At 35.0% G+C, this 23,713-nt stretch overlaps 3 protein-coding genes across 3 annotated transcripts in view; 1 reads left to right on the top strand and 2 right to left on the bottom strand.

The window, feature by feature from the left end:
* Window positions 1–365: 365 nt before the first annotated feature.
* LOC111465357 (serine/threonine protein phosphatase 2A regulatory subunit B''beta-like) lies at window positions 366–9,911 on the bottom strand. The gene is made up of 13 exons (XM_023109688.1): window positions 9,325–9,911; window positions 8,827–9,069; window positions 8,576–8,681; window positions 8,409–8,508; window positions 6,111–6,216; window positions 5,660–5,750; window positions 3,864–4,005; window positions 3,008–3,155; window positions 2,715–2,824; window positions 1,782–1,938; window positions 1,560–1,685; window positions 1,293–1,443; window positions 366–473 (listed from the first exon to the last, which is right to left on the bottom strand). Exons 1-12 carry the CDS (start codon window positions 9,472–9,474, stop codon window positions 1,303–1,305), a joined length of 1,620 nt encoding a protein of 539 aa, XP_022965456.1. The 5' UTR covers window positions 9,475–9,911; the 3' UTR covers window positions 366–473; window positions 1,293–1,302.
* A 1,893-nt stretch (window positions 9,912–11,804) lies between these two features.
* LOC111465379 (geranylgeranyl transferase type-2 subunit alpha) lies at window positions 11,805–18,071 on the top strand. The gene is made up of 10 exons (XM_023109727.1): window positions 11,805–11,957; window positions 12,980–13,336; window positions 13,723–13,833; window positions 14,237–14,327; window positions 15,579–15,647; window positions 15,966–16,043; window positions 16,140–16,223; window positions 16,735–16,785; window positions 17,434–17,658; window positions 17,771–18,071. Exons 1-10 carry the CDS (start codon window positions 11,875–11,877, stop codon window positions 17,909–17,911), a joined length of 1,290 nt encoding a protein of 429 aa, XP_022965495.1. The 5' UTR covers window positions 11,805–11,874; the 3' UTR covers window positions 17,912–18,071.
* Window positions 18,072–19,385: 1,314 nt separating this feature from the next.
* Window positions 19,386–23,713, bottom strand: part of LOC111465380 (RNA-binding protein 42-like) — a 6,683-nt gene continuing 2,355 nt past the window's right edge. The window contains exons 3-6 of the mRNA XM_023109728.1: window positions 22,249–22,346; window positions 20,682–20,778; window positions 19,873–19,958; window positions 19,386–19,766 (exon numbers count right to left, since the gene is read on the bottom strand). Of these exons, the coding sequence (XP_022965496.1) occupies window positions 19,713–19,766; window positions 19,873–19,958; window positions 20,682–20,778; window positions 22,249–22,346 (335 nt within the window). The 3' untranslated portion in view covers window positions 19,386–19,712. The remainder of the gene's footprint in view (window positions 19,767–19,872; window positions 19,959–20,681; window positions 20,779–22,248; window positions 22,347–23,713) is intronic.

Genomic DNA, 23,713 nt, shown 5'->3' with positions numbered 1-23,713 from the left:
GTTTTTTTTTTTTTTTTTTTTTTTTTTTTTTTTTTCCTTCTTGAGAAACAGAATAAAATTACAAACAAAAAAGGGGCGTAGATGATATCTATCTATAAGTAGAGGCTTAAATTTGAGGGAGGGGGGAAAAGGAAGGCAGCGTTCTAAACTAAATAAATGACCTGGAATTATCGACTGCGCCAAGCAGACAACGCTTACAGAATGTCGTATTCAGTACAATCTACAGGATGTTTCGTGCGATAGTCGCAATTGGTCAAAGCAGCAGGCAGCAATTGGAGACCTGCAAATTCGTGTTCAAGAAGCAACATTAGAGAAGACATTCCATAAGTAAAAGCTGCAAAGCCCCCCCTCTAACATGTTGTAGCGGTCTGCATTCTCATTCAAAAGGACTAATCGATCCATCGGTACATTTCTTCAACTCGTGGCCAATTTAAAAACGAAAATTTTCAAGCCAAGCCGCTTTCTTCTGCTCCCTGTAAAAGAAAGAGGAGCACAAGGAAACTCTACATTAAACTACTTTTCAATTGGTCAATGTTAATAATGTAAGAAAGTCAACTCTAATCAAGAATAATAGTACACAAAAACCGTGCTATTCATCACTACAGTAATCGTACAATCATATGTCTGTGCAATGGCGTATCATTATGCAATTCATCTCTGTTAAAAAATGTCTACCACTCAGCCTTAACAGTAAGTATAGGAAGAGAACAGAACACCCTTTATAAGGGTGTGGAAACCTCTCCCTATCGGACGCGTTTTAAAAACCTTGAGGGGAAGCCCAAAGAGGACAATATTTGCTAGCGGTGGGCTTGGGCTATTACAAATGGTATCAAAGCTAGACACCGGGTGATATGCCAGTGCCAGTGGATTGGAGGGGGTCTTACATCGATTGGAGAATGGAACGAGTGCCAACGAGGATGCTGGCCCTGGAGGGGGTGGATTGTGAGATCCCACATCGGTTGGGGATGAGAACGAAACACCCTTTATAAGGGTGTGAATACCTCTACCTAGCAGACACATTTTAAAAACCTTGAGGGGAAGCCCGAAAGGGAAAACCCAAAGAAGACAATATCTATTAGCGGTGGTGGGCTTGGGCTGTTACATGTAGATACAGAAAATTATGCACAAAATTGATGGGAAGAACAACGGTGTTTTGAACTGAAATACCAAAAGTGCCGGGATATAATCTCGTTTTAAGCACAAAAGGGTAGTAAGAACAATGGTGTTTTGTACTGAATTTCAACTAATGGCTTCAGAACAGAAATCATTGTCTTGAAAAATAATTGGCTTACCCAATTCCACTCAGAATGGAGCTTCAAGAGACTCATCCCAAACTTCTGCACTTCCATTAGAGGCATCTTCCACATCTTCTTCCATCGAAAGCCTAATATATTCTCTATGCGCAAAACGGTCCCATTCTGTCAAAGTAGGATTCTCCCGTTCCTGCAAGCCACGAGGTCAAAATTGTTGCCAGTAATATAAGCACAGAACATTGTCTGCTAATTTATCATAGCTGATCACAAAGCAATAATATCGACCTGAAATAAAAGTTCACCTACCTGGCGGATAAGAAACGGATCACGGGTTTCAAAGGCCATAAACTTATTCAGATTGAAAAGAATATTAAAAACACTTCCAGAAAGCTTGCAGCCTTTCAGATCCCGTAGACTGATATAATTCTCGTTCTGCAAGCAAGACATTGCGTAAAGCACAACAATATCATTTCGTAATTCACATCCTAACTAAGAAGAACAGAACTAATAAAGGAGTAGAGGCTGAACCTCTGGTCCAATCATATCAATTATCTGGCACAAAATATCCTCAAAAAGCACAGGTTCTTGAGCCATGCATTCCATACGATGTAACTGCTCCTCATAAAAGAATTGCAATTCATTCCGCGTTAAAATTCCATTACCATCCAAATCTATGCACTTGAACCTAGAAAAAACAACAATGCGTAATCAAAATGGGGCTAGTCCCAAACTTGGTCAAGAAATGGAAAACTGAAGAAGACAAACCAGAGTAAATAAACAAAGATCATACGAACTGCAACTGAAAATATGATGTATAAATAATTTACATAAATAATTTGGTCAAGAAATGAACAAAAGGGCATGATTTATATAAATAATTTACAAGAAAACAAAAATTTACATTGAAAAGATGAAAAAATTACAAAGAAAGTTCCAATAACTTCCACGAGTAGAATATGAACAACCCAACCACAAGGCAAAAGGATTTATCTTTTATGCATACAAAATCGCTAACCCAAACCTAAATAAAAAATTATAAAGGGACGTCAATTAACCAAACAACATATGTTAAAAGGGAAACTAGAATTTCACATTACTGTATTGACAGAATTGATCAAATAACATTGATTTATAACTTTTTTCCATCTTTATAATTATAAATACAATGTTGTACATGTAAAATGTCCAGAGAAAGGGGGTACCCAACAAGCAGATTTAGAAAAAGGCAATGCAGTAAGCTGAATATAAAAATAAAGTGAAGATCCCTAGGGCAAAGGTCAAAATGAACACCGTTGTCTCAAGAATTCAACTGCACAAATTTGTTGATCAGTACTAATTAGCACATGTTTCATCAAATTCATTGGCCATAATGCCTGAAAACTTGAGCCATCTTACAAACAGTCTATATGACCTGGTAAAGTATTAGAAAACACCAATATTCACGATAAGGACAGAACATACCAATACTCAAGGCTAGGCTCTGACGATTTATCTTCCTCGGACAATATAAAATAAACGAAATCTTCATATCCCATCCTACCTTCAACCTTACTAGTAAACTTTCTTGAAACCTAGGATTGCATGGAATCATTTAAAGAGGTTAATGCTAGTAATCACTTTATAAATAAATTCAACACAGAAAAAAAATAATAAATCTATACATTCCAAGGAAGTTTCATTTAAAACTGAAATCTGGCATCTAATTAAGTCATTTTGTAAAAAAAAAAACAAGATCCCAGATAATATTAACCAACCTGAGAGAATATTCTATCAACAATCCGGTAGGTAAGAGCATGATTTCCATATTTGATAAGGTTCTCCTTGTCGATCAAGAAATCGTGATCCGTGTCCAGCTCCCAAAATTTGCAGTATATTACATAGAAGTGCTCATATGAAAAGTATCTACAATTCATGATTAAAACACATTAAATAAGGTCAAGAGCAGACCCCAAGAAGCAAACACATGAACATAATATATCAATCCAAGCTAGCAAACACATGAACATAATATATCAATCCAACCTAGAAGTAACATATGTAACGATAATTAAGAGGTTCAAAATGCCCTACTTTTTCTTCTTATGCCATGTTCTGATAAAAAGGACTAAATCCTTAGGCCATCTCCTCTTTTACATTTTTTAGACCACACTAGAGAGAGAAAAAGAAAGATTCTTAGTGGTCGGATCTGTTTTGGTGGTTGGATTCAACTACAAATTGGAAAAAAAAATAGTGGTACGGTTCCCGACTTGAAACCAATAAACACACCACCATTAAATTCTTATGCTCCTCTATAAGGGATATTAGCAAGACAAAACCCCATCTTTTTTCTTTTGCAAGAAACAATGTATTAACTCAAAAATTACAGGAAGAGCTAGATTGAAAATCCACTGTGAACCAAGAACTTGTGGGAGTTCATGGAGAACTCCTCAATGGACTGAAATATAAAACTAAACTGAAATTACAAAAAGAAACTCCCTTATAGGATAAAAGCTGGAAGAAAAATGGTAAAACCACCAGTGAGATTGAATAGGAGAAAGAAAACTCATGATTGCAACATACAGCATTCGTTTTTTATCACAACACAAAAATGCCTTCGTTCATAAACCCTACCTCAAGACTTTGTTGATGTCCTCTTCTTCATCAGCATGTTGCATTGCATCAATCAAATTTCCACGTTTGAGCTCCCTGAGTGAAAGCTGACCATTTCCAGCTCTATTTATATAGTAATATATCCTATATATTACTGTTTCAGCTGGTTCACAAAATAAAAGTTCATTCAAAAAGTGAACAACAAAAATATAAAGAGCCGTAGTGTAATTGCATTAAAAAATGTGAATTTAAAAGAATCTAGAATCAAGCAGGTTTATGATGATTTATCATAGCATGAAGCCTTGTGGGAACCCAATAACAAGCCCCTGCCTGAAATTCAAATTGCATACAACAGCAGGCATCTAACATGGACTGCAAGGTCAATTCTAATACACCCAGTGCCTAACCAACAATGCTAATGTCAATAGAAACCAACAATTTATACAACTGGATGAACTGCACTGCACGACCAAAGAAAACTAGGGCCATATTCTTTCAGAAAAAATAAACTGCCGCATTGCAACTGAAGAAGAATACTAAACAAGAGAAGAGAATAAAGGGCCCCACTCTAGTGCCATACTCTTTTGGAAAAGCAGACGATCACACTGAACCAGAAGGAGAATACTAGACGAGAGAATAAAGGGCCCCACTCTAAATTATGAACAAATGACCTAGAAATATTACAGAATCTCCATCTACTCAATGACATCAAAATAGGAAAGTTACGAATCTTTTGTACTGGAAATCCATTCAGAAACATAAAGATTTAAATCCTACACATCATCAAGCTCTCAGCCTTTTGAAACACTATGCATTTGATTCAGAAACAAAGGATTTGACTCCACTTTTCAAAAGAGACAATGTTCAGAGCAATGGAGGTGTACCCAAGGATTTCTTAGAACGGTATAACATTGGCAACCTAAACTGAAACCTATTTACAGTTGCTACAAGAAGAAGTTGGTCTCACCCTTTACATAATCATAGACGATGTCCTAAGCGATGAGGATTTACGGGCTACTTGTAAGTCAGATTTCATGCCTAGAGAAAAGTTTCTATTGTAACTTTATGTTTGAAACAATATCAAATATCTTAAAGATATTGAAAAGTTATAATAAGCTTAAAAGGGAAAGGGAAAGGGAAAAGAAAAACTCAAAAGCTAATGAAAACATAAAAAACTGTTTCATCCCCCACAAATGAAGCCCATATCTCCTTTTTCATCTTATTCTTTAGACATCAATGTCCTCATTTCTTTCTTGGTTGCATCCCAAAAAAGGCAGAAAGCTTCGTGGATTTTTTTTTTTAAAAAAAAAAAATCATGTCTGATGGAATAGGTTTTGAATTTGTTTAGTACTTCAGGATTTTGTTATGCAGCTAGTTATATCCTACTAGTAGAACTTAGTTACTTCAGTAACTTTTCATTTTATCAATGAAAATTCTGTCCTTTGTCAAAATGTAGGCTCCTATGTTAAATCCAAGCTTGCAAGGTGAAAGGCAATTATTCCCATTGTTCTCTTTCTCGTCCTTTTTTACTTTGTAAGGTGAAGAAGCAATTACTAAATGTTCTCTTTCAAGGATGCCTCATCCTCCCAAACTTCTGATAATCTTTTTACAATAAAGTTCTGGATTTGTTCGTAATTAAAACAAATATATAATATTATAAATATCATGATGAAAGAGATTTGATAGTTCAAAAACTAGAGAACGGGGTTGATTAAACTAATCAAAGACAGACAGGATTCTTAGGAAAAATAAAGTACAAAGCAAACCATAAACATCCATATATTTAAAGCAGTGTAATTCAGACAAGAGGCACCAACCATATCTGTCCTGAAATTCAGGAGTGCTCTGCAGGAATTCCAACCCTGGGTGCGTTGTTAAGAGTTCTCGAAGCACAGGTTTGAAGTCATCCTGGCATAAAATCAAAAAATTCAACTCTACTGAGAACAAGATTATACGTAAAATATATTTTTTGTTACTTCAGATGATATCTCCTTCGAATTTCATTTAACCAATTGCCAAATACAATTTTTGTGTTCAATAAAATAGGTAATAAATAACACAAAATAATTCATAGAAAACTGCATGTTACTTATGCTGCTATAGCAACACTAAAAAAAAAAAAATAAATAAATAAAACTTTTTTCATAGAAAACAATACTCTAATATTTAGTGATATTTTGATATACATAACAATGAAAATTTATTTATACAATATAATGATCGGGATTAGGGAGGAGAAGAAAGGAAAGATGAAGAACAGAAAGTAACCTGAGTCAAATACTTGAGATCTGGCTGCTTTAAAATCTTAAAAATTTGGGTTGCTATATCCAGTGTCAACATGTTTCCATTGATCCAGTATTCAATAAAAGCATCCCTGCAACATAATGATGATAAACAGTATCAGACGTGATTCAAGTAGGAAAAAAAATAAGGAAAGAGAAACCCCAATATTTTTTTTTTTTTATTAATTAAGGGTGTTCAGGTCGTCACGTGTTTCAACTAATATCACAAGACAAGGCCTATAAAAATCATGTTATTCCTCTCAATTCAAATACCTTGTAAACCACAAATGTTGTACTGAACTAACTAATAATGATTCACTCAACCCACCAACCATGATGATACAAACTAAATCCAACCAAAGATGGAATGCAGAATAGTGCATTGGCAACTTCAGTTTCAAGTCCAAATCAATTTATCCATAAGTCTTGCCTTGAGATACCTTCTACTTTCCTTAGTTGCTTCCATGTGGTGTTCTCTTTGCAATTCTTCTTGTAATTGTAATCTTGTTCATATTAAGGCCAATTGGGAGTCCTTTTTGTAACTCTTTGGTGGTTTAGGAAATCTCATCTCCCCTTTCGTAATCTCCGTTTGGTAATATATTCTTTTGTTTCTTATAGAAAAAAAGTAAGGAACCATGTTGCCGCCACCATGTAGCAAGGGGATTTGAGTTTGAAGTGGAGTTTACCATCCAAGAGCACATTTTTTTCCCCTCAATTCTCGAGGCAGTTTCACATTCTAGACTTTTTTTTAAGAAACCAAATTTCATTGAATGAATGGAAGAATACATGGGAATACAAAAAAACAAGCCTAAAAGAAGTGGGAATCCAAAACTAATTACAAAAAAGGGACTTCAATCCAAAAGAAGAAGACCATGGCGCAATTACAAAAAATACTAGGTGACCAATACCCTTAAGAAGTAAGAAGGTATAAAATCAAACAATTTCCCAAGCTTCCTCACCCAACTTCTATTCATCTCGAAAAATCCAATTGTTCCTCTTAAGCCAAATACCCCAACACACAGCAAAGGGAGGATGCAAAAGCACCTACTCCGATATAGAAACCTTTGGGGAAAAAAAATATGATGAAGAAGACTTAGCAAAGAGCCAAACTTACAACTCAAAGGTTTTGGAATCAAAGATGGCCTCCAAAAATAAAACCATCAATATAGAATCTTCTAAACTAGTCATAGCAATGAGAATGATGAAGAAGACATCATGCTCCTTAGAAACAGCATAGGAAACCTTATCGAGAGATTTCATAAAAGAAGTGGCCGAAGAAAAGAGATCGAGGGAATCTCCATAAACACTTTTAACCTTTGCAGAGGAACCATCAAAAGGTGGTTGGATGCTTGAGAGATTCAAAAAGCCAGCTTCAATTGATCAATTAAGATGAAGCCATACAAAGGCTGGTATTTTAACTACCATGTCCTATTCCAAAAAATTAGAATTAATTGCTTCAAATCCCAAGAACAACACCAACGATACATTAAATGATTTCAAACTGCCAGATTCTCCATTAATAGATTCAAATCCCATCAAGAACTCTTCCAAGCAAGGAAAATATTTGGAACTCTTCTTCAACTCCAATGGAAAAGAAGACAACACCCCTTCGCTAATTTTGCACACTTCTTCCAAAACCAACTTCTTCAAAAACAACTATACAACTATCGAGAAAGATTCATTGATGCCCTTTCATATCTTCAAATTAATCTTCCTTGAAATTGATGACAAAAAACCTGTCATTAGTTGCTATCTTTGATTCTTGAATAAGAACCATGTCAGGACAATGGTGATGCATAAATTTCTTCGCATGAATTCTTCCAAATTATTCCCCATCCTTCTAGGTTTCCAAAATAAAATCTACATAATATCAATTATCACAACTTTTCTGAATTCTGCATATTTATTTCTGGTCTGCCTTTGTAATCTTTCACTCTTCCTAACAAAGATATCCTTTATCCCAACAGAAAATATATATACATATATATCTTGGGAAGCAAAATCGAGCATAATTAGCAACATTTTATGGAGTTCATTGAAAAAAAGGGATAGCTAAGCTCATTTATTGAAAAAAAAAAGTACAAAGTTAAAAATACTTGTTGAGAAGCAAAAGGCGACTACGGAACAGTCACAAAAATGATGTCCTGTATATATATATATATATATATATATATATATATATATATATATATTATACAAAACGATTACAAAAACTACAAGTGAAAAGATGCCCAATATATAAATCATACTAGAACAATGTTCTCCAGCAACAAGAGAAACCTACCTCGATACAATGCCGGTGCTGTTAACATCTATCTTCCTGAAAAGAGAAGGGGAAAAGAATGATGGCAGCTTGCATACTTCTTTTGTAACTGCCCTAAATTCTGGCATAGCAGAAAGAGAGTTAGTGTCCATTGGAGGAATGAGACGTAAGTTTTTGAGATATCTCACCATGGACTTGCAATCCATCTAGGTGCCCGTAAAAAGCCTGGTTGATCCTGAACAGACATTGCTCCTTTATGTCAATTGGTGGTGGACGTCCATTTTGGAAGTAAAACTGCAGCATTTAAAGTTGTGCAATTAAGAACTACATCATAATCCCAGGAAAAGAAATTCAACTGATAAGACTAAAAGTATTTTATCTGAAACGTAGCTCAAAAACTATTAACAAATATTATAACAAAAGATAAAATTAGAAGGACCTGCGGAATTGGTTCTTTAATTGTCTCAGTAATCACTTTCAGCGGGGAGCCTAAATTAGAAGGACCAACCCTCTGTCTCATCACCCGAGGGGAACCCGATGTACTTCTCGGCGATAGAGGAGGAGCACTTCCAGCAGGAAATATAGAAGGAAGTGAGTTGCTAGCAGAAGCATGAGGACTAGAAGAATTTCCAGGCACATTCAAGGGTACACCAGCCTTCGCATCGTTTAACAATGACGTTACCTAACAGATACAATGGATAAATATAACGAATTCGAATACATTCCCATACACATGAAAACGAAGGATGAAGCAATGCCAACTAAAATCAAAACTGCCATCGTGACAACCCAGCTAGAAACAAGATCTTTTCAGCATGCTCTTGAGTCCGTATGACTAATAACAACTCAAATTCACACAAGTTCAAATAAAAAATCCACAATTCAACAAACTCCCCCAATTCAACGAACTTCATAATGCAAGGGAAATCAAAGTTACCAGCCGATTAGTGGCAGGGAGCGAAAGCCACTGCGCAAACAGCTTCTCGACAAAATCAGGATTGGATTTAATCGCCAAAGGAGAGACCTCAGCCAGCTGCAACAATTCAGCGTCCAACGACGCCACATCGCAAGAGATTTCCATATTCATCGAAACCAGCCCGTGACTCTCGCATGAACAGCACCGATATCAACCACCAACACCAATCACTTAACCCTAGATGCCAATTCCAACCCTCGAAACGCAATATTCCTCAAAGCATGATGAACAAGAACAAATCAAGATCACAAAAGGAACAAAACCCACAATTTCTTGATCGGATTCAAAGCTCCAGAGAAGAGAAGAAATCCCCAGATCTTCGGGAAGTGAGAGTGGGTATGGTGTGTCTAGCAACGAGAGAAACGAACAAGATTGAAAGGGGCAGAGAAAAATTCAGGAGCAAGATCTATTGGGATTAAAGGGATTGGAAAATGGGGAAATTGGGAGAGAAATTTGTCGAGAAAATGAAGAATCGAAGATGAGAAAGAATGGAAGAAACAGCAATGTGACGAAATAGTGTTTGTGAGGAATGGAAAATGGCGAAAGGAAAGCGCAGTTCCCTGTGGTTTATTAAGGCGTCTAAAATACGGTATACCATATCGCCTGCGCTTGTCACGTGCTACATTTGCCTTTTACCTTCATAAACTTCAAAAAGCAATTACTTTTTTTTTTAATTTATTTTAAATTAATAAAACTTTATATTTTGTCTTTAAAATTTTAAAAGAAATTAAACTTTTTACCGTTCAAAAATACCTATAATATTTTAAAATTATACTTTTATAATTTTATTTTTTCTTTTTTACCTTTATAATTTTATTTTAAATTAATAAAAACATATGTAAACTTTATATTTTTGTCTTAAAAATATACTAAAATTTTAAATTTTAAAAAAATTCAATAATACTTTTAAATTTTAAAAAATCTAAATAATATTCTTATCCTTAATTTTTATTTCAAAAATGTCAAATTTAATTTTTTTTTTTTTACATTTTTAAATTTATATTAAATTAATAAATACATCTCTAAACTTTATATTTTATCTTAAAAATATACTTAAATTTTAATTTTTTTAAAAATTCAATAATACTTTTAAAATTTTAAAAAATAAAAAATCTAAAAAATATTCTTATCATTAATTTTTATTTCAAAAATGTCTATTTAACTTTTAAAAAATTCATTAATACTTTTTTAAAAAATTAAAAATGCAAACTATGTTTAAAAAAATATCATAATTTTTGTCCTTTAAACCAAAGTTAATAAATTATTACTGGCAAAATTTTTAAGCTCTATTTTTTTAAAAAAAATAAGTTTTAAAATGTTTTTATTTTTTTAAATAAAAGTATTAATGAAAGGTTTAAAAATTCAAATATATTTTTAAAACTTTTCAAACGTATTTTTAAACCCTTTTAAAATATTAATTTTTATATCCAAAAACTAATGGTATTATTAAAATTTGAAAAAAAAATATTTTTATAAAATTGTTAATAAAGGTATGGATTTTATGTCTTTAAACTCATTTTTTTCCTTAAATATTTTAAATAAAAATGTAATTATATTCCTTTATTTATTATTATTTTTTTTTTCTTCAAATTACTTTTAAATAATTCATTTTGACATCAAATTTAATTATTATAAATTTCTCGAAATATTTTCTTATAAAGCTTTGTTATTACATCGATACCAGCCTCAACAAATGTACATAGACAAAAATTTAAATTCTAAATATTTATTGAACTCAAAATAAAAATTTTAAATATTATTCCAACACTAAAAATTAGGGTTTTATTACATTGAAATATTAAAAACCGCTATTATGATTTTAATTTTTAAATTTTTTTAGAGAAAATTAAAAATATCAAACTTGAGGGTGTTTGGCCTCAAATTTAGAGTCGAACATCCATCCATTCGAGTCTATCGAGGCATTTTCCCTCTTATGTCAATATCATATCATTTACAAATACCGTACCGAATAGCAAGTACACAATTCAACGTCCGACACGCAAGCTGGGGTGTAATACTGGCACACTCGCCCTCGCTGTGCCCCACATGGGGTAGTGGAGAGCTCACATCATGCCTCCTCCTATAGTAAATCGTGAGGATTGTGTGTTTGAGATAGAAACAACCAATATTTTGTCTCAAAAACATCCTTGAACTTTTAAAAAAAGTTCGTAACTCTTTGGTCCTTACCATTGGTACTCTGCTCACTAAAAGTACCCATGAAATTTTAAAGATAGCATTAACCGACTTAAAAATATTTTTTAAAAGTTAAAAAGTATTTTTGAAAGATCGGGTGTATTTTTTAAAAAAATATTATTAAATTTTTTTAAAAATTAGGGTATTTAATTTTTTACAGGGAAAAAGTATTTTTTTTATTAATTGAGCTAAAAAAAAGCAATAAATGGGAGAATAACGTATATGTAGACAATACACGTTCACAAGCACCCCTTTGCTGTGATCTCATATGACAGCCTTTCTCCTCAAACTCTAGCATTTAGGGCAGACGACAGAGAAATGGCTGAAGATGCTGAGTTCGAAGCGAAAGCCGGTGATTTGCTGTGTCAATTCGAACGAATTTTAGAGTCAGATCTTCTTATGTAAGTATATCATCTTATAAGAAGTAAGATTCTCCTTTGTTCGAGTTTGATTTTCCCGGAAATTTATGTAGTTTATAGTCTCAATTTGACGAAAAAAACCCTCTGCTAGATTCCATATACTGATGGTTAATTGATGTTTTTTCTTGCTACCTATGATTGTATTGGTTTGAAGATCATCGTAGCGGAACGAACGATTAATGTACAGTTACAGTTCTAGTTTTGAGGAATTTTCATTTTGATACGTACCTGATTTGGTTGCTAAATCTAATTTGTCTGATTATGGGGACGGCATTTCTATGAAGATTTGTCTGATTGTTGAGGGTTGTTGGGAGGGTGTGTCCCTGGTAGCTAATTTAGGGAATGATCATGAATTTATAGGTAAGAAATATATTTCTATTGGTATGAGGCATTTTGGGAAAACCCAAAGCAAAGCCATGAGAGCTTATGCTCAAAGTGGACAATATCATACCATTGTGGAAAGCTGTGATTTCTAACATGGTATCAGAGTCATGCCCTTTAACTTAGTCATGTCAATAAAATCCTCAAATGTCGAACAAAGAAGTTGAGAGTCTCGAAGGTGTAGTCAAAAGTGACTCAAGTGTCGAACAAGGGGTGTACTTTGTTCGAGGACTCCAAAGAAGGAGTTGAGCCTCGATTAAGGGGAGACTGTTCGAGGGCTCCATAGGCCTCAGGGGAGGCTCTATGGTGTACTTTGTTTGAGGAGAGGATTCTTGATGATTGTTGGGAGGGAGTCCTACACTGGCTAATTTAGGGAATGATCATGAATTTATAAGTAAGGAATACATCTTCATTGGTATGAGACCTTTTGGGAAAACCCAAAGCAAAGTCACGAGAGCTTATCCTTAAAATGGACAATATCATACCATTGTGGAGAGTCGTGATTCCTAACAATGGGGATTATTTCTCTGAAAGATTAGTACATGATTAGTGTTTTTTGTGTAGACATGTTTGGTTGGTTGGTTGCTTGACTGTTTTTCTCTCCTGCTGTTGCATCAATCCAGCGACGAGATTGGATTTATACATCCATCCCAGTTTTCCAAACTGAAGGAAGAGGCAGGCAGCTCCAAAAGTGCTACGTCTGAAATTATGGGGTACGATAGTTCAGATTTTTGGCTACAAGATCATAAGTTGGGCATATCAACAGAGATTCTTCATCCTTTGTACATAGCAGCTAGAAACACATTTATGGCTGCTACTAGGAAATATAGGAGCTTTTGCAACCAAGATGCTCAAACTGTGGCTGGAGATCATTTATCTGAATTGTCAAATTCATTTAACATTGTTGAAAGTGAGGTCATGAAGCATAGCAGAGCTCTTTTGTTGCTGAGCTGCGATTTTGGCACTGCTTGGAATTCCAGGTTTCTGCTTGGAGTTACAACCATTTTTTTAAAATCGGTTATCTATCATCATGTCCTACTTATCTATTTACGATTTCAGTTCTAAATTTGAAACTATCAATTCATCTACTAGTTTGTTACAAGAAACTTACTTGAGGAGCAAAAGACTGTATTTCCTGGCCTGTATCAGTTAAAATATTCGTTGTTTGTTAAATGAAAGGACCATTACTTATTTTATAATAGTACAATAAACATCGAATTTGTATTGATAACAATGGTTTTTCCAAGATTAACCATAGAACCTGGTCTCATTTGGATTACTCATAAGATTTATTATTGACTTGCTATCTCATGGTGTGGAATTTAGGAATTATCACTTCTGATTGTACCATGCGTGTAACCGACAGGAAATTCATATTATCAAAGAAACAACATCTCTCAATGTATTTGGATGAACTTCTCTTGTCAAAGCTCGTACTTTCATATTTCCCCAAGAGTGAACAAGCATGGTGCCATAGGTAAGGATTAACTAGTTGGTGCAAGTTTGTTCATACTGATATAATACTGTTTGAGGATAGGTTATTATTACTCTCCAGATGCTTTAATGGAGGCTAGTATCATTAGCGAGATTAAAACCCAATTCTTTCTTTATGGATGCATTTCTAAAATATAAGCTTCTATTATTTTTCCACGATAAATACTCTTTATTCCCCAAAGTAGCTGCTGCATTTGGTATATTGTAGGGCTTTTGTTTTGTCAAGAAGTTTTTATGCTCGTATTATTTAACGTGTAGAAAAATGAGGGAATATTGTTGCAAGCTTATGTAGGGAATTTGTTATTTTGTATATTACTTTCCACAACCTAATGAAAAATGAGTTTCATAAATTTTATGTAAAAATTAAGCACGTCAGTTCTTGGCAGGCGGTGGGTGATCAAGCTGCTTGTTCAAAAGGGCTATACTGTTGAGGAAATTTTGAAGAAAGAATCTGAGCTAGTGGAAAGAATAGCTGAGGTTCAAGGACCTGCATATTATTAAAATTTGGAAGCTCACTATAGCTTTCCATGCATATTGCATATTGCTGTTTCTCCGAAGGGTTATTCGTAGACTTCATGATGGCCTCCAATTTAAGACTTGAGTGACATTTTTTTTTTCTTCTAACTTCTAATTTTAAACAAGCATAGAAGTGAACTGCAAGGATTGTAAGAGATCTCACTCTACATAGGATACTAAAAACTCAACTATCACCCTAGAACTCACAAAGTGATTAGAATGGATTTTTACCTTGTACCTGTCAATACCCGTTCGATAATATGGAGAAGCAAAGTTTAATTAGGAACAGCTGCCCATGGGGGATGAATACCTGAGATAAACTGAGCTTAGATATTTTCTCATGTACATTAATATAGGGATGCTCACAGGTCGGGTGGGATGGGGATGACTTCCATATCCCTGTCCGTCTCCCATTGGATTCTCAATCCTTGCAACTATACTCCATTCGATCTTGCAGGGAAACCATTTCCCATTTATTTATTTTCAGTTCAATTACATGGATTATATTATATATCAAATTATCTAATTATTCGCCTATCTTGTTCAATGTTTGTGCCAAATTTGTTGAAGAGCAACAAGGACTCATTCCTACTTATTCATCTGCTGCTCCTTTGCTCAAAAGTTTTGGGCTTTCTTGCCTGCGAACTTCTGATGGCCACAACCACGCATACTTCCGTCTTTAATATCATTTGAAGTGTTCTCCTTGGGCATCCCTTCAAAGACCAGAAACAAATTATTTAGCTGAACATTGTGAAGGTAGAGAGGAATCATTGGACTTTCAATCACCGAATCTGCGTTGGAATCTTGTCAAAGGCATTTACAAGTTATGCTGCCGTCTACCATTTCCTATCCTCAATCGGCCTTTATGTTAGGGAGATGAATTGTTGACCCTATTCATATAGGTAGCTAATAAATTGGTTGATGAATGGAGGAAATAGAAGAAAAGTTTATCTTCAACCATGATCTTGAGAAGGCTTTTAAAAGGTTGATTGGGATGTTCTTGATGAAATTTTGTCTAATAAAGGCTTTGGTGAAAAAAACACAAGATTTGGAGCTGCTTTCTTGATTTTCCACTAGATTGTATTTATTTTGAACTCTTGGTAGATGCTGCAAACTTGATTTAAGTAATTGATTGTAACTGGAACCTTGTTAACTACCTTCCTGTTACAATAAGAACTTTGTCTAATCTAAGTTACTTTCATTTTGGTGTAGATGTACAAAATGAATTACCGTGCATGGAACCATCGGTGCTGGTTAGTTTCTTACATGCCAAGGGAACAGGTGGAGTTTTCTTCTTTTTTCTTGTTTGATATCTCTGAGTCTGAGGCACACAATTTGTCTCTTTAAGGCAGTTGAAGAATTGAGGGTGGTACTTTATACACGAGTCGTCCTGCTCCCTTGGCTGAAAATGATTTAACTGACTCCTTCAAAATTGGAAAAATGAGTATTTATTTGTCTGAATTCTCAAGTCTTCACAAGTTTATTATTGTAATGCAACGTGCACCTTTTGTAGTAATTTCCAGATTTTGTTTCGAAAATGTCTTTCTGGGCTCCATTTGCATTGTTCTTATTGGACACTTCAAAAACATCTATCTTCAGGTGTTGAATGAAGTAAAGAAAACCAGAAAATGGGCAGCATTGCATGTTGCTGACAATTGTTGCTTCCACTATCGTAGAGTGAGTTTTGTAAATTGCTTAGTGATCATACAATACTCAAATTATTTTGAAATGACGGTAAAGTTCTGATCCTTGAGCTTTTTTTCCTCCCTCCAGCGGCTCATTCTCAAAATTTTAGAGGATACAACATGCACAGAAATAAGTTCTGGTCTCACCGTTGACATTTATCAAATGTGGAAGGTAAATTTGTTTATCCATGTCTTTTTAGTAAGCAAAATCGAACTTTCAGTTCGACAATGTTTTTCTCTACATGCAATAATGGATCATGTAATGCCTTTTTGAAAGTTTACTATAATAACTGGAATTGAATCCTTTACGTTTTCTTGAGTATAAATTTAATGCTGTTAAATGTCAACATTTTCTTGTATCTATGCTTTTGATTCTTACATTTCTCCTGCACTAAGTTTTTCATTGACTCTAGCACACATGAATCTTTTTATTCTATTTTTCCTAACACTCCTGAGTTCTATGTCTATCTTGGAGGAAATTAGTGTTTGTTAGAGTTGAATCCTCTGAATGTTCTTGACATTTGCGAGCTTATGGGAGCAGAAAATAAAAAAATAATAAACTTATAATGAAAAGTTCTCTATCATTTTAGCGTCCATTCTTACTTGTGTTTGATTCGCTATTTAGTTGACTTTATCCATAAAAAATTGGCTCGTTAATATCTTGCTAATTGTTATAATGAAAGGAAGAGCTTGACTGGGATGAAATGCTGATAAAGCGATATGTTGGAAGAGAGGTACATGCTTCTCTCTCTCTTTCTCTCTTTTCAATTTTGTGGCTTCTCCTCTCTGTCGGGGGGGGGTGCTGTGGGGGCGTTCCTTGGTGGTCAATTGTAGATGAGTGCGTTGGACCCTCTGTCATTGATTTCACAGAGATTCAGTTGGAGAAGAATGTCTTCCAGAGTAGGCTGCTAAAGTCTCGATTTACTTTACTTTGTCATTGAATATGTAAAAGCTCAAACCCACCCACCGCTAGGCCTTCTTTTGGCTTCCCTTCAAGGTTTTTAATACGCGTTTGCTAGGGAGATGTTCCTACACCCTTATAAAGAATGTTTCGTTCTTCTTTCCAACCAATGTGCGATCTCACCATCTACCCCATTTCGGAGTTCAGCGTCCTCGTTGGCACTCGTTCTCCTCTCCGATCGATGTGGGATCTCACAAAATATATCCTCTTCAGTATAGTTCCCCTTGTCGTGACTTGTAGTAGTATTTGGATCGACCCTCGAAAACTTTTACTTATAGTCTGTGCTTTTGGCTACATGCCTCATGAACGGAACCTAGCATTCTGTTCTGCCTCGTTTGGTTCCTCCTCTTCAAGATAAAAAAGTTTTTTTTTTTTTTTTTTTTGCATCAGTTCAATCCTCTAATGATATCCATCCTTACAGGCTCTATGGATTCACCGTCGATTCCTTTTGGCGTGTTGGATGATACATTTTGTGTCCGACCCGAATACATGTGAGCAAGAGGGGGAAATAAGCAACAACTTCCACTTCTTTCTAGAAAATGAATTAAATCTCGTGAATTCCTGCTCATTTATCCCCAATGACGACTTTGAGGATTTCCAAGCACAAGCAACATATTCTGGTGCATATCTCTTGTGGTTGATCAAGGTGAAACTCAACCATGCTGAATCAACATCTTCATTTACTTTTATTAATCCGGGCTTTTTACCCTAAACCCAATAGAACTTGACTGATTCTTCCATTTTTTTTTATTCTTCAGAATTGCCCAAAGCCAAATATGATCCAACTGGAAGAGAAGCTTAAAGCATGCAATTTGAAGACTCTGCTTTACAAGGTATGCCCAGAAGGAAGGTATTCCCTTTGGAAATCTTTAATGGATTCCATTGAAAACTCTCATTAGTATGTCCGAAAACTCGATCTCAACTTCGACTTCATTCCTTTCCCAACGATAGTAAATTCTTGATGCAATGTTAACTTATGAACTGCTGTGAAATATTCTATTGGTTTCGATTGATCATAGTACATATCAAAGAAGCAAAACCATATATGAAGTTTTGAGATGAAGATATTAGAAACATTATTTTATATCAATCTCTTCGAAAAGACATGATTTAACCATTTAGCTTGACTTTGATATATTTTTTTTTTTTTAAGAAAACTTTTAGAACTTCGTACGAAAAATAATTTATTATTTAAAGTTGAGAAATTAAGATGGAATGTTTGATAGGTTGCATTAAAATAAAAATCTAAAATATATCACATTAGATTGAATTGTTAATGAAAGTATCACTTGAAATGCTACCAATAATGAAGGCTTTATAACTTTTCTATTTATTATTCTGTTAATTTATAAAGTTCTGGTGCGTCTTGGTTTTCCATAGGTTGTTAAAAAAGATTTCTGGTCATTTCTTTGAACATTTCTATAAGAATTAATTTTCAAAATTTTATTAACCCTTGAATATTGCATCATTTAAAGGCTAAAATATTCAGTCACTTGAAAGCAAAACTGACTTCAAATTTCTAAATTTTTTTTGACACTATGCTCAACACCTTTCAACGAAAGAGTCGATGCTAGAAACAATGCTAAAAACGCGTGTACAATTGGTGTATTTCGTACGTATGCTGGTTTGCACATGAAAAAAAAAAACAACATTTTGATGGTGCTAGCATCTTGACACTGCAATTATAAGCAATATATACTTGTCTCTTCATGGACCAAAGAAAGTGAGCCAATTTTGAGGGTTAACCCTGATTTTGATAGCATCTTGACACTGCAATTATAAGCAATATATACTTATCTCTTCATGGACCAAAGAAAGTGAGCCAATTTTGAGGGTTAACCCTGATTTTGATTCTTCCCTAAATAGGTGGTTTTGGGAGAAAATTGGGAGATTTGTTGTAGATTTGAAGCACGATATTGATAGAGATCATCACAAGGACGCAAGATCGACACAAGTTTAGCTACTTTTTTTGAGAAACCTGTCGAAATATAGATAAATTTCCTCCTTCCACATGAGGAAGAACCAACCTGAACGAATTAAGAATCTGTACTGAAGGACTAGAAATAACAGACCAGCAAACTGAACAGCAGAACCTGTTGTTCGAGACCTATCGGACACGGAAAAAATCGACGGCTAATAGCAAACCGGAGAGCAAAACCCGTCGGGAGACCTACTGAAGATGGAAAAAATCGATGGAGGGTATTGGAGGCAGGAAAGGAGAGAGAAGAGAGCATTATTAATCAAACTCATTGATGGAAAAGCAACAAGAGGAAGGCTGGAGAGTCTCCAGTTGGTAATTATGTAGAGATAATCAATCAAACTATGCAATAATTTATTTTAAAATGTGACATCAAGAAGAATTCATGACATTATTAAAAAGCATCTTTGCTATCTTTTGTAAATATATGTATAAAAAAGCTGTCATATGAGCTAAAAAAATTATAGACAGTAATAATTTCACATTGATTCATTAAAAAGCTAGGGTGAATGGCTCACAACACTTTACAAGATTGATTCCTTCAAGGTAAACATGTTCTTTAATGCACAATCACTTCTTCACTTAAATGGAGCAGAGAACAGAAAGCCCTACAGATACTAACTTGACCAAATTTTCGAACATGGGTTTTCCATATGATACCGATCACTTGATTGACAATTACGTTCGGGGAGTAAACGGAAATAAAAGGATGCAGATCATTCTTACTTGTGCAAGATACTCTTCTTTGGAAGCTTTGATTTCTTTTGAGTGTGGTTCTGTCATTAAATTAGTAGATTAAAAAAATCATCGATTTAAAGCATTGAATACAAAAAAACAAGAAATAAAGGTGCAAAAGAACACCCCCATGGATCGTAACTTTACCTTGTATCTTCCCAGGGCTTCGTAGTCTGTCCTCTCCTTCCAATTACTCTTTCTCAGTTTTATCGGCCTATTTCCGACGTACTTGCCTGTGATCAAGAAGGGTCTAAGCATATAAATGTAAATAGAATAGACGTCAAAAGAAGAGGCTTTGAGGATTAAACAATGGGAGATAAAATGATTTCAGAGTTTTTCTAGAAAATATAAGGGAGATATTGAAGCAGGTCGAACTCCTGATCTTCTTTCCAAACTCTAGCCACCGCACACCCTAGATGACGCCTAAGCTTGAGCACTAGGCCATGAGATTCAACCGTGCTAGTTCATGCAGATCGATGTGTCGTTCATAACTCGTAGGGAAAATTCCTCCAGGGAAGGTAATAAGAGAAATTTGGAGTCTATCTAACAATGTATTGTGTTTTTTTAGAAAGTAATTCCTTGACCAAATTGTGAATACAAAAAAACAATTTTCTTCCAAAATCTAAAATTTTAAATATGTCTTCAACATATTTCTGAGATAAAAAGAAAAACAAAAACAGGAAAAAAAATTTTTTGAACAGCAATGTTGTATAACAACCTAAATTGAACTTGTCAAGCTATAGCACTTCACCAATGAGGAAGGGTTTCTTTCTTATTATAACAATGTTATGAAAGCTAAGTTTCTCAACAGAAAAAAAGAAAAAAAAAAGAAAAAAAAAGAGGAACGGATTCAGATATACACAAGGCATGTCATGAGATTTGAACAAGAAGCAGAAGTCCAACAGAGAGATAAAAGAACTGCAGGATCCATATAAAACTAAAATCAGAGTAATTACCATTCATTTCTTTAAGTGCTCCAGCAAGGTCAGTAGGATTGGAGAAACTAACAAATCCATAGCCCTTGGTTTTACCAGTTCGCTTATCTCTAACAACCTAAAAACAATTATATGCATGTTATGTTAATCAGTTGGCAAAAAGAAAATATTCCACAGAGAAAAATGTAATCCACAAATGTAAACCATAAATAAAATATTGAAATATTTTGGGTCACTCTGCAAAGTCGTTAGCTAGTATGTTTTCCAAGAGAAGGATCAAAATTGTTTTGATGCATCAAACGGTACAGATCACTCCCAACACATTAGGTCAATTTGCAAAGTAACTAATATATTGGACAACTAAATGTAATAGAGTCGAGCAGTTGTCTCCATGAAATCGGTAGAAGTCGGCTCCAACATGTTCACACGTATGGTATTTGAGCCCTTTAAAACAATTGGGCAATGCCCTAGAAATGGATTGTTCTTCAAAAACTGCAAATGTTCGTGAGAAATAAATTATGAATTCCACCCGTGACATAACCAACACGATAGCATAAAATCAAGCAACTCTTCCAAGATAGGACCCACCCAATGTCATATATGGAATGGGAGAGAAGATAAAGATATTTCATGGTATGACTCTACAATGACCACAAGCCAGGTCTATATGAACCGACATGGGGAAATCACAGGGCCCATCATTACAACTCAAGCTAGTCCATGAACCTGGTAATTTCTAAGGGATAAAAGCTTCATACAGAGGTTCCAGCTGCACAAGTCCCAATCAGATGATCATGTCCTCCTTAAGTAAAATTCTTGATCCTCACAATAATATCTAAGAAACATGAAAAATAGGTTTGAATCCTATTTTACTTCTGCAACTTGTATACTTAATTCATTTTGGTCTTTCAAATATTCTACTTAGTCCTTCAAATTTGCATAAGATAACCATATCTTTATGTCTTTGTTTGTCGAGTAAACATCCATATAAATAAGTTTTTGAAGCCATAGATAGCAGGTCAACTTATCGGACTGATTTTTTGTATGCCCTTTTGTGTTCTTCCATTACTCTCTGTGAAAGCTCATCATAATAATGAAAACATTAATAATAAATAGTAGGTTAGCAAATCCAAAATGATTACAAACATAAAAGAAGCAAAAACAGCCACGACGAAATTAATTTATTATCCACAGTTTAAGGGGTGAAAAAAGAACATTTGAAAGCTTAAGCTAAACAAAATATTTAAAAATTTAAGAACCAAAACAAAACAAATATGAAGTTTTTTTTTTTTTTACTAGACAAGGANTAAAACCTAAAAAATACAACAAAAAAAAAAAAAAAAAAAAAAAAAAAAAAAAAAAAAAAAAAAGAAAGAGATTCAAGGAATAGAAACCCATGGACATATCAGAAACCTCAAATGCTTTCATGATCATAACCACATGCAAATGTATATACAGAGGTACCTGATGCATTACCACCTTTTAAACAAATCAGAGCATTTCAAGGAAACTACTCATTGCGCAGAATGCCAAAAAAAGTGAAAATAAAAGGTGAATTACGTAGAATGTTGGAAAAAAATAAACTTACTCTAGCCATGTTAAAGGAAGGAAATCGTGAGAATGCTTTAGAGAGCACGTCATCATTCACTTCATTACCAAGATCACCACAAAATAGACGGTAATCATCTGCAAACAACAATGGACATTTATCCAAAGTAAGAAATACTTCTAGCTGAGGAAGATAAAAGTTAAAACTACATACCAATCTAAAAATTTAGAGTGTACACCAAAACCCACAACCTCCAAATATTCATGATTAGAAAGAAGGATAACGAAAGTCCAAAAAAAGAGAAGGGGAAGGAAGGGAGGAGATCAACGCCAAGGCGATTGAATGCAACCTCTTCTCAAACAAGTGACACAATTGTGGGAACAGCTCACAAAGAGGCTTGCCACCAACCCAGCTTATCCTCCCTAAAATAAGTATCAGACCCATTCTCAACATAACACTTAATGAACTAAAAAAGCTAAGGGAAGCCTTCAGCCACAATGGTCCAAATATTTTTGCCAAAACCTTTTAATCCATTGCTTAGTGCTCACTCAAAAATGTGTAGTCCATACCTACTCATAATGATTTTACACCAGAGTATTAGATTCCCTAGAAAATTGGCACAAGTCTTATTAAATAATCTCAAAGTATCAATGCCTAAACTCTAAACCACCATCAACTTCAAAACAATCTCCCATCTTACCACATGTGAACCCTCACCCTTATCAACTCCATCCCGTAGAAAGTTCCTCATAAGGCTCTATGCTTATACTCACAGAAATTGAGATTTTGAACTGAGAGGGGAAATAGATAGGAATCTTACTCAACACAGACTGAATCAAGGGAAGTCTCCCTTGCTTAAAGAAAGAAAAACCTTTTTTTTTCCAAGAAGAGAACCCTTTTTGGATTTACTCCACCACAGGGTTCCAGAACCACTCTTTGGACTACCACCTTAGGGGAAGACCCAAATACATACAAGGGAGTTGACTAACCTCACAACCCACCGAAGATGCCCAAGAATCCACTTTAGATGGATCATAATTAAGTCAATGATAGTACTATTCCCTCTATCTATCTTAAGGCCTGAAACAGCATCAAAGAGGACAAAAATCCATAATGATTATTAAAGGAACTCTCCTTCCCTGAGCAGAAAAGAGGATGCAATTAGCAAACTAAAGGTGCGAGAGAAGGTGTAACAGCCCAAGCCCATCGCTAACAGATATTGTCCTCTTTGGACTTTCCCTTTCGGCTTCCCTTCAAGGTTTTTAAAACGCGTCTGCTAGGGAGAGGTTTCTACACCCTTATAAAGGATGTTTCGTTCTCCTCCCCAACCAATGTGGGATCTCATAATCCACCCCCTTCGAGGCCCAGCGTCCTTGTTGGCACTCATTCCCTTCTCTAATCGATGTGGTACCCCCCCCCCCCCCCCCCCCCCCCCCCCCCCCCCCCCCCCCCCCCCCCCCCCCCCCCCCCCCCCCCCCCCCCCCCCCCCCCCCCCCCCCCCCCC

Source organism: Cucurbita maxima, unplaced genomic scaffold, assembly GCF_002738345.1.
Source record: "Cucurbita maxima cultivar Rimu unplaced genomic scaffold, Cmax_1.0 Cma_Scf00029, whole genome shotgun sequence".
Classification (NCBI taxonomy): domain Eukaryota; kingdom Viridiplantae; phylum Streptophyta; class Magnoliopsida; order Cucurbitales; family Cucurbitaceae; genus Cucurbita; species Cucurbita maxima.
Note: the sequence above shows the minus strand (reverse complement) of the source record. Positions and strands in the feature narration are given on the sequence as shown.

Coding starts and splice junctions, on each gene's coding strand:
- LOC111465379 (XM_023109727.1), top strand. CDS start 11,875: ATGGCTGAAGATGCTGAGTTCGAAGCGAAAGCCGGTGATTTGCTGTGT. Junction 14,328..15,578: donor TAGTGGAAAGAATAGCTGAG/GTTCAAGGACCT, acceptor ATTTTGGTGTAG/ATGTACAAAATGAATTACCG. Junction 16,224..16,734: donor ACATTTATCAAATGTGGAAG/GTAAATTTGTTT, acceptor TTATAATGAAAG/GAAGAGCTTGACTGGGATGA.
- LOC111465357 (XM_023109688.1), bottom strand. CDS start 9,474: ATGAATATGGAAATCTCTTGCGATGTGGCGTCGTTGGACGCTGAATTG. Junction 2,825..3,007: donor TTGATAGAATATTCTCTCAG/GTTGGTTAATAT, acceptor ATGCAATCCTAG/GTTTCAAGAAAGTTTACTAG. Junction 1,686..1,781: donor TTGATATGATTGGACCAGAG/GTTCAGCCTCTA, acceptor TCTTGCTTGCAG/AACGAGAATTATATCAGTCT.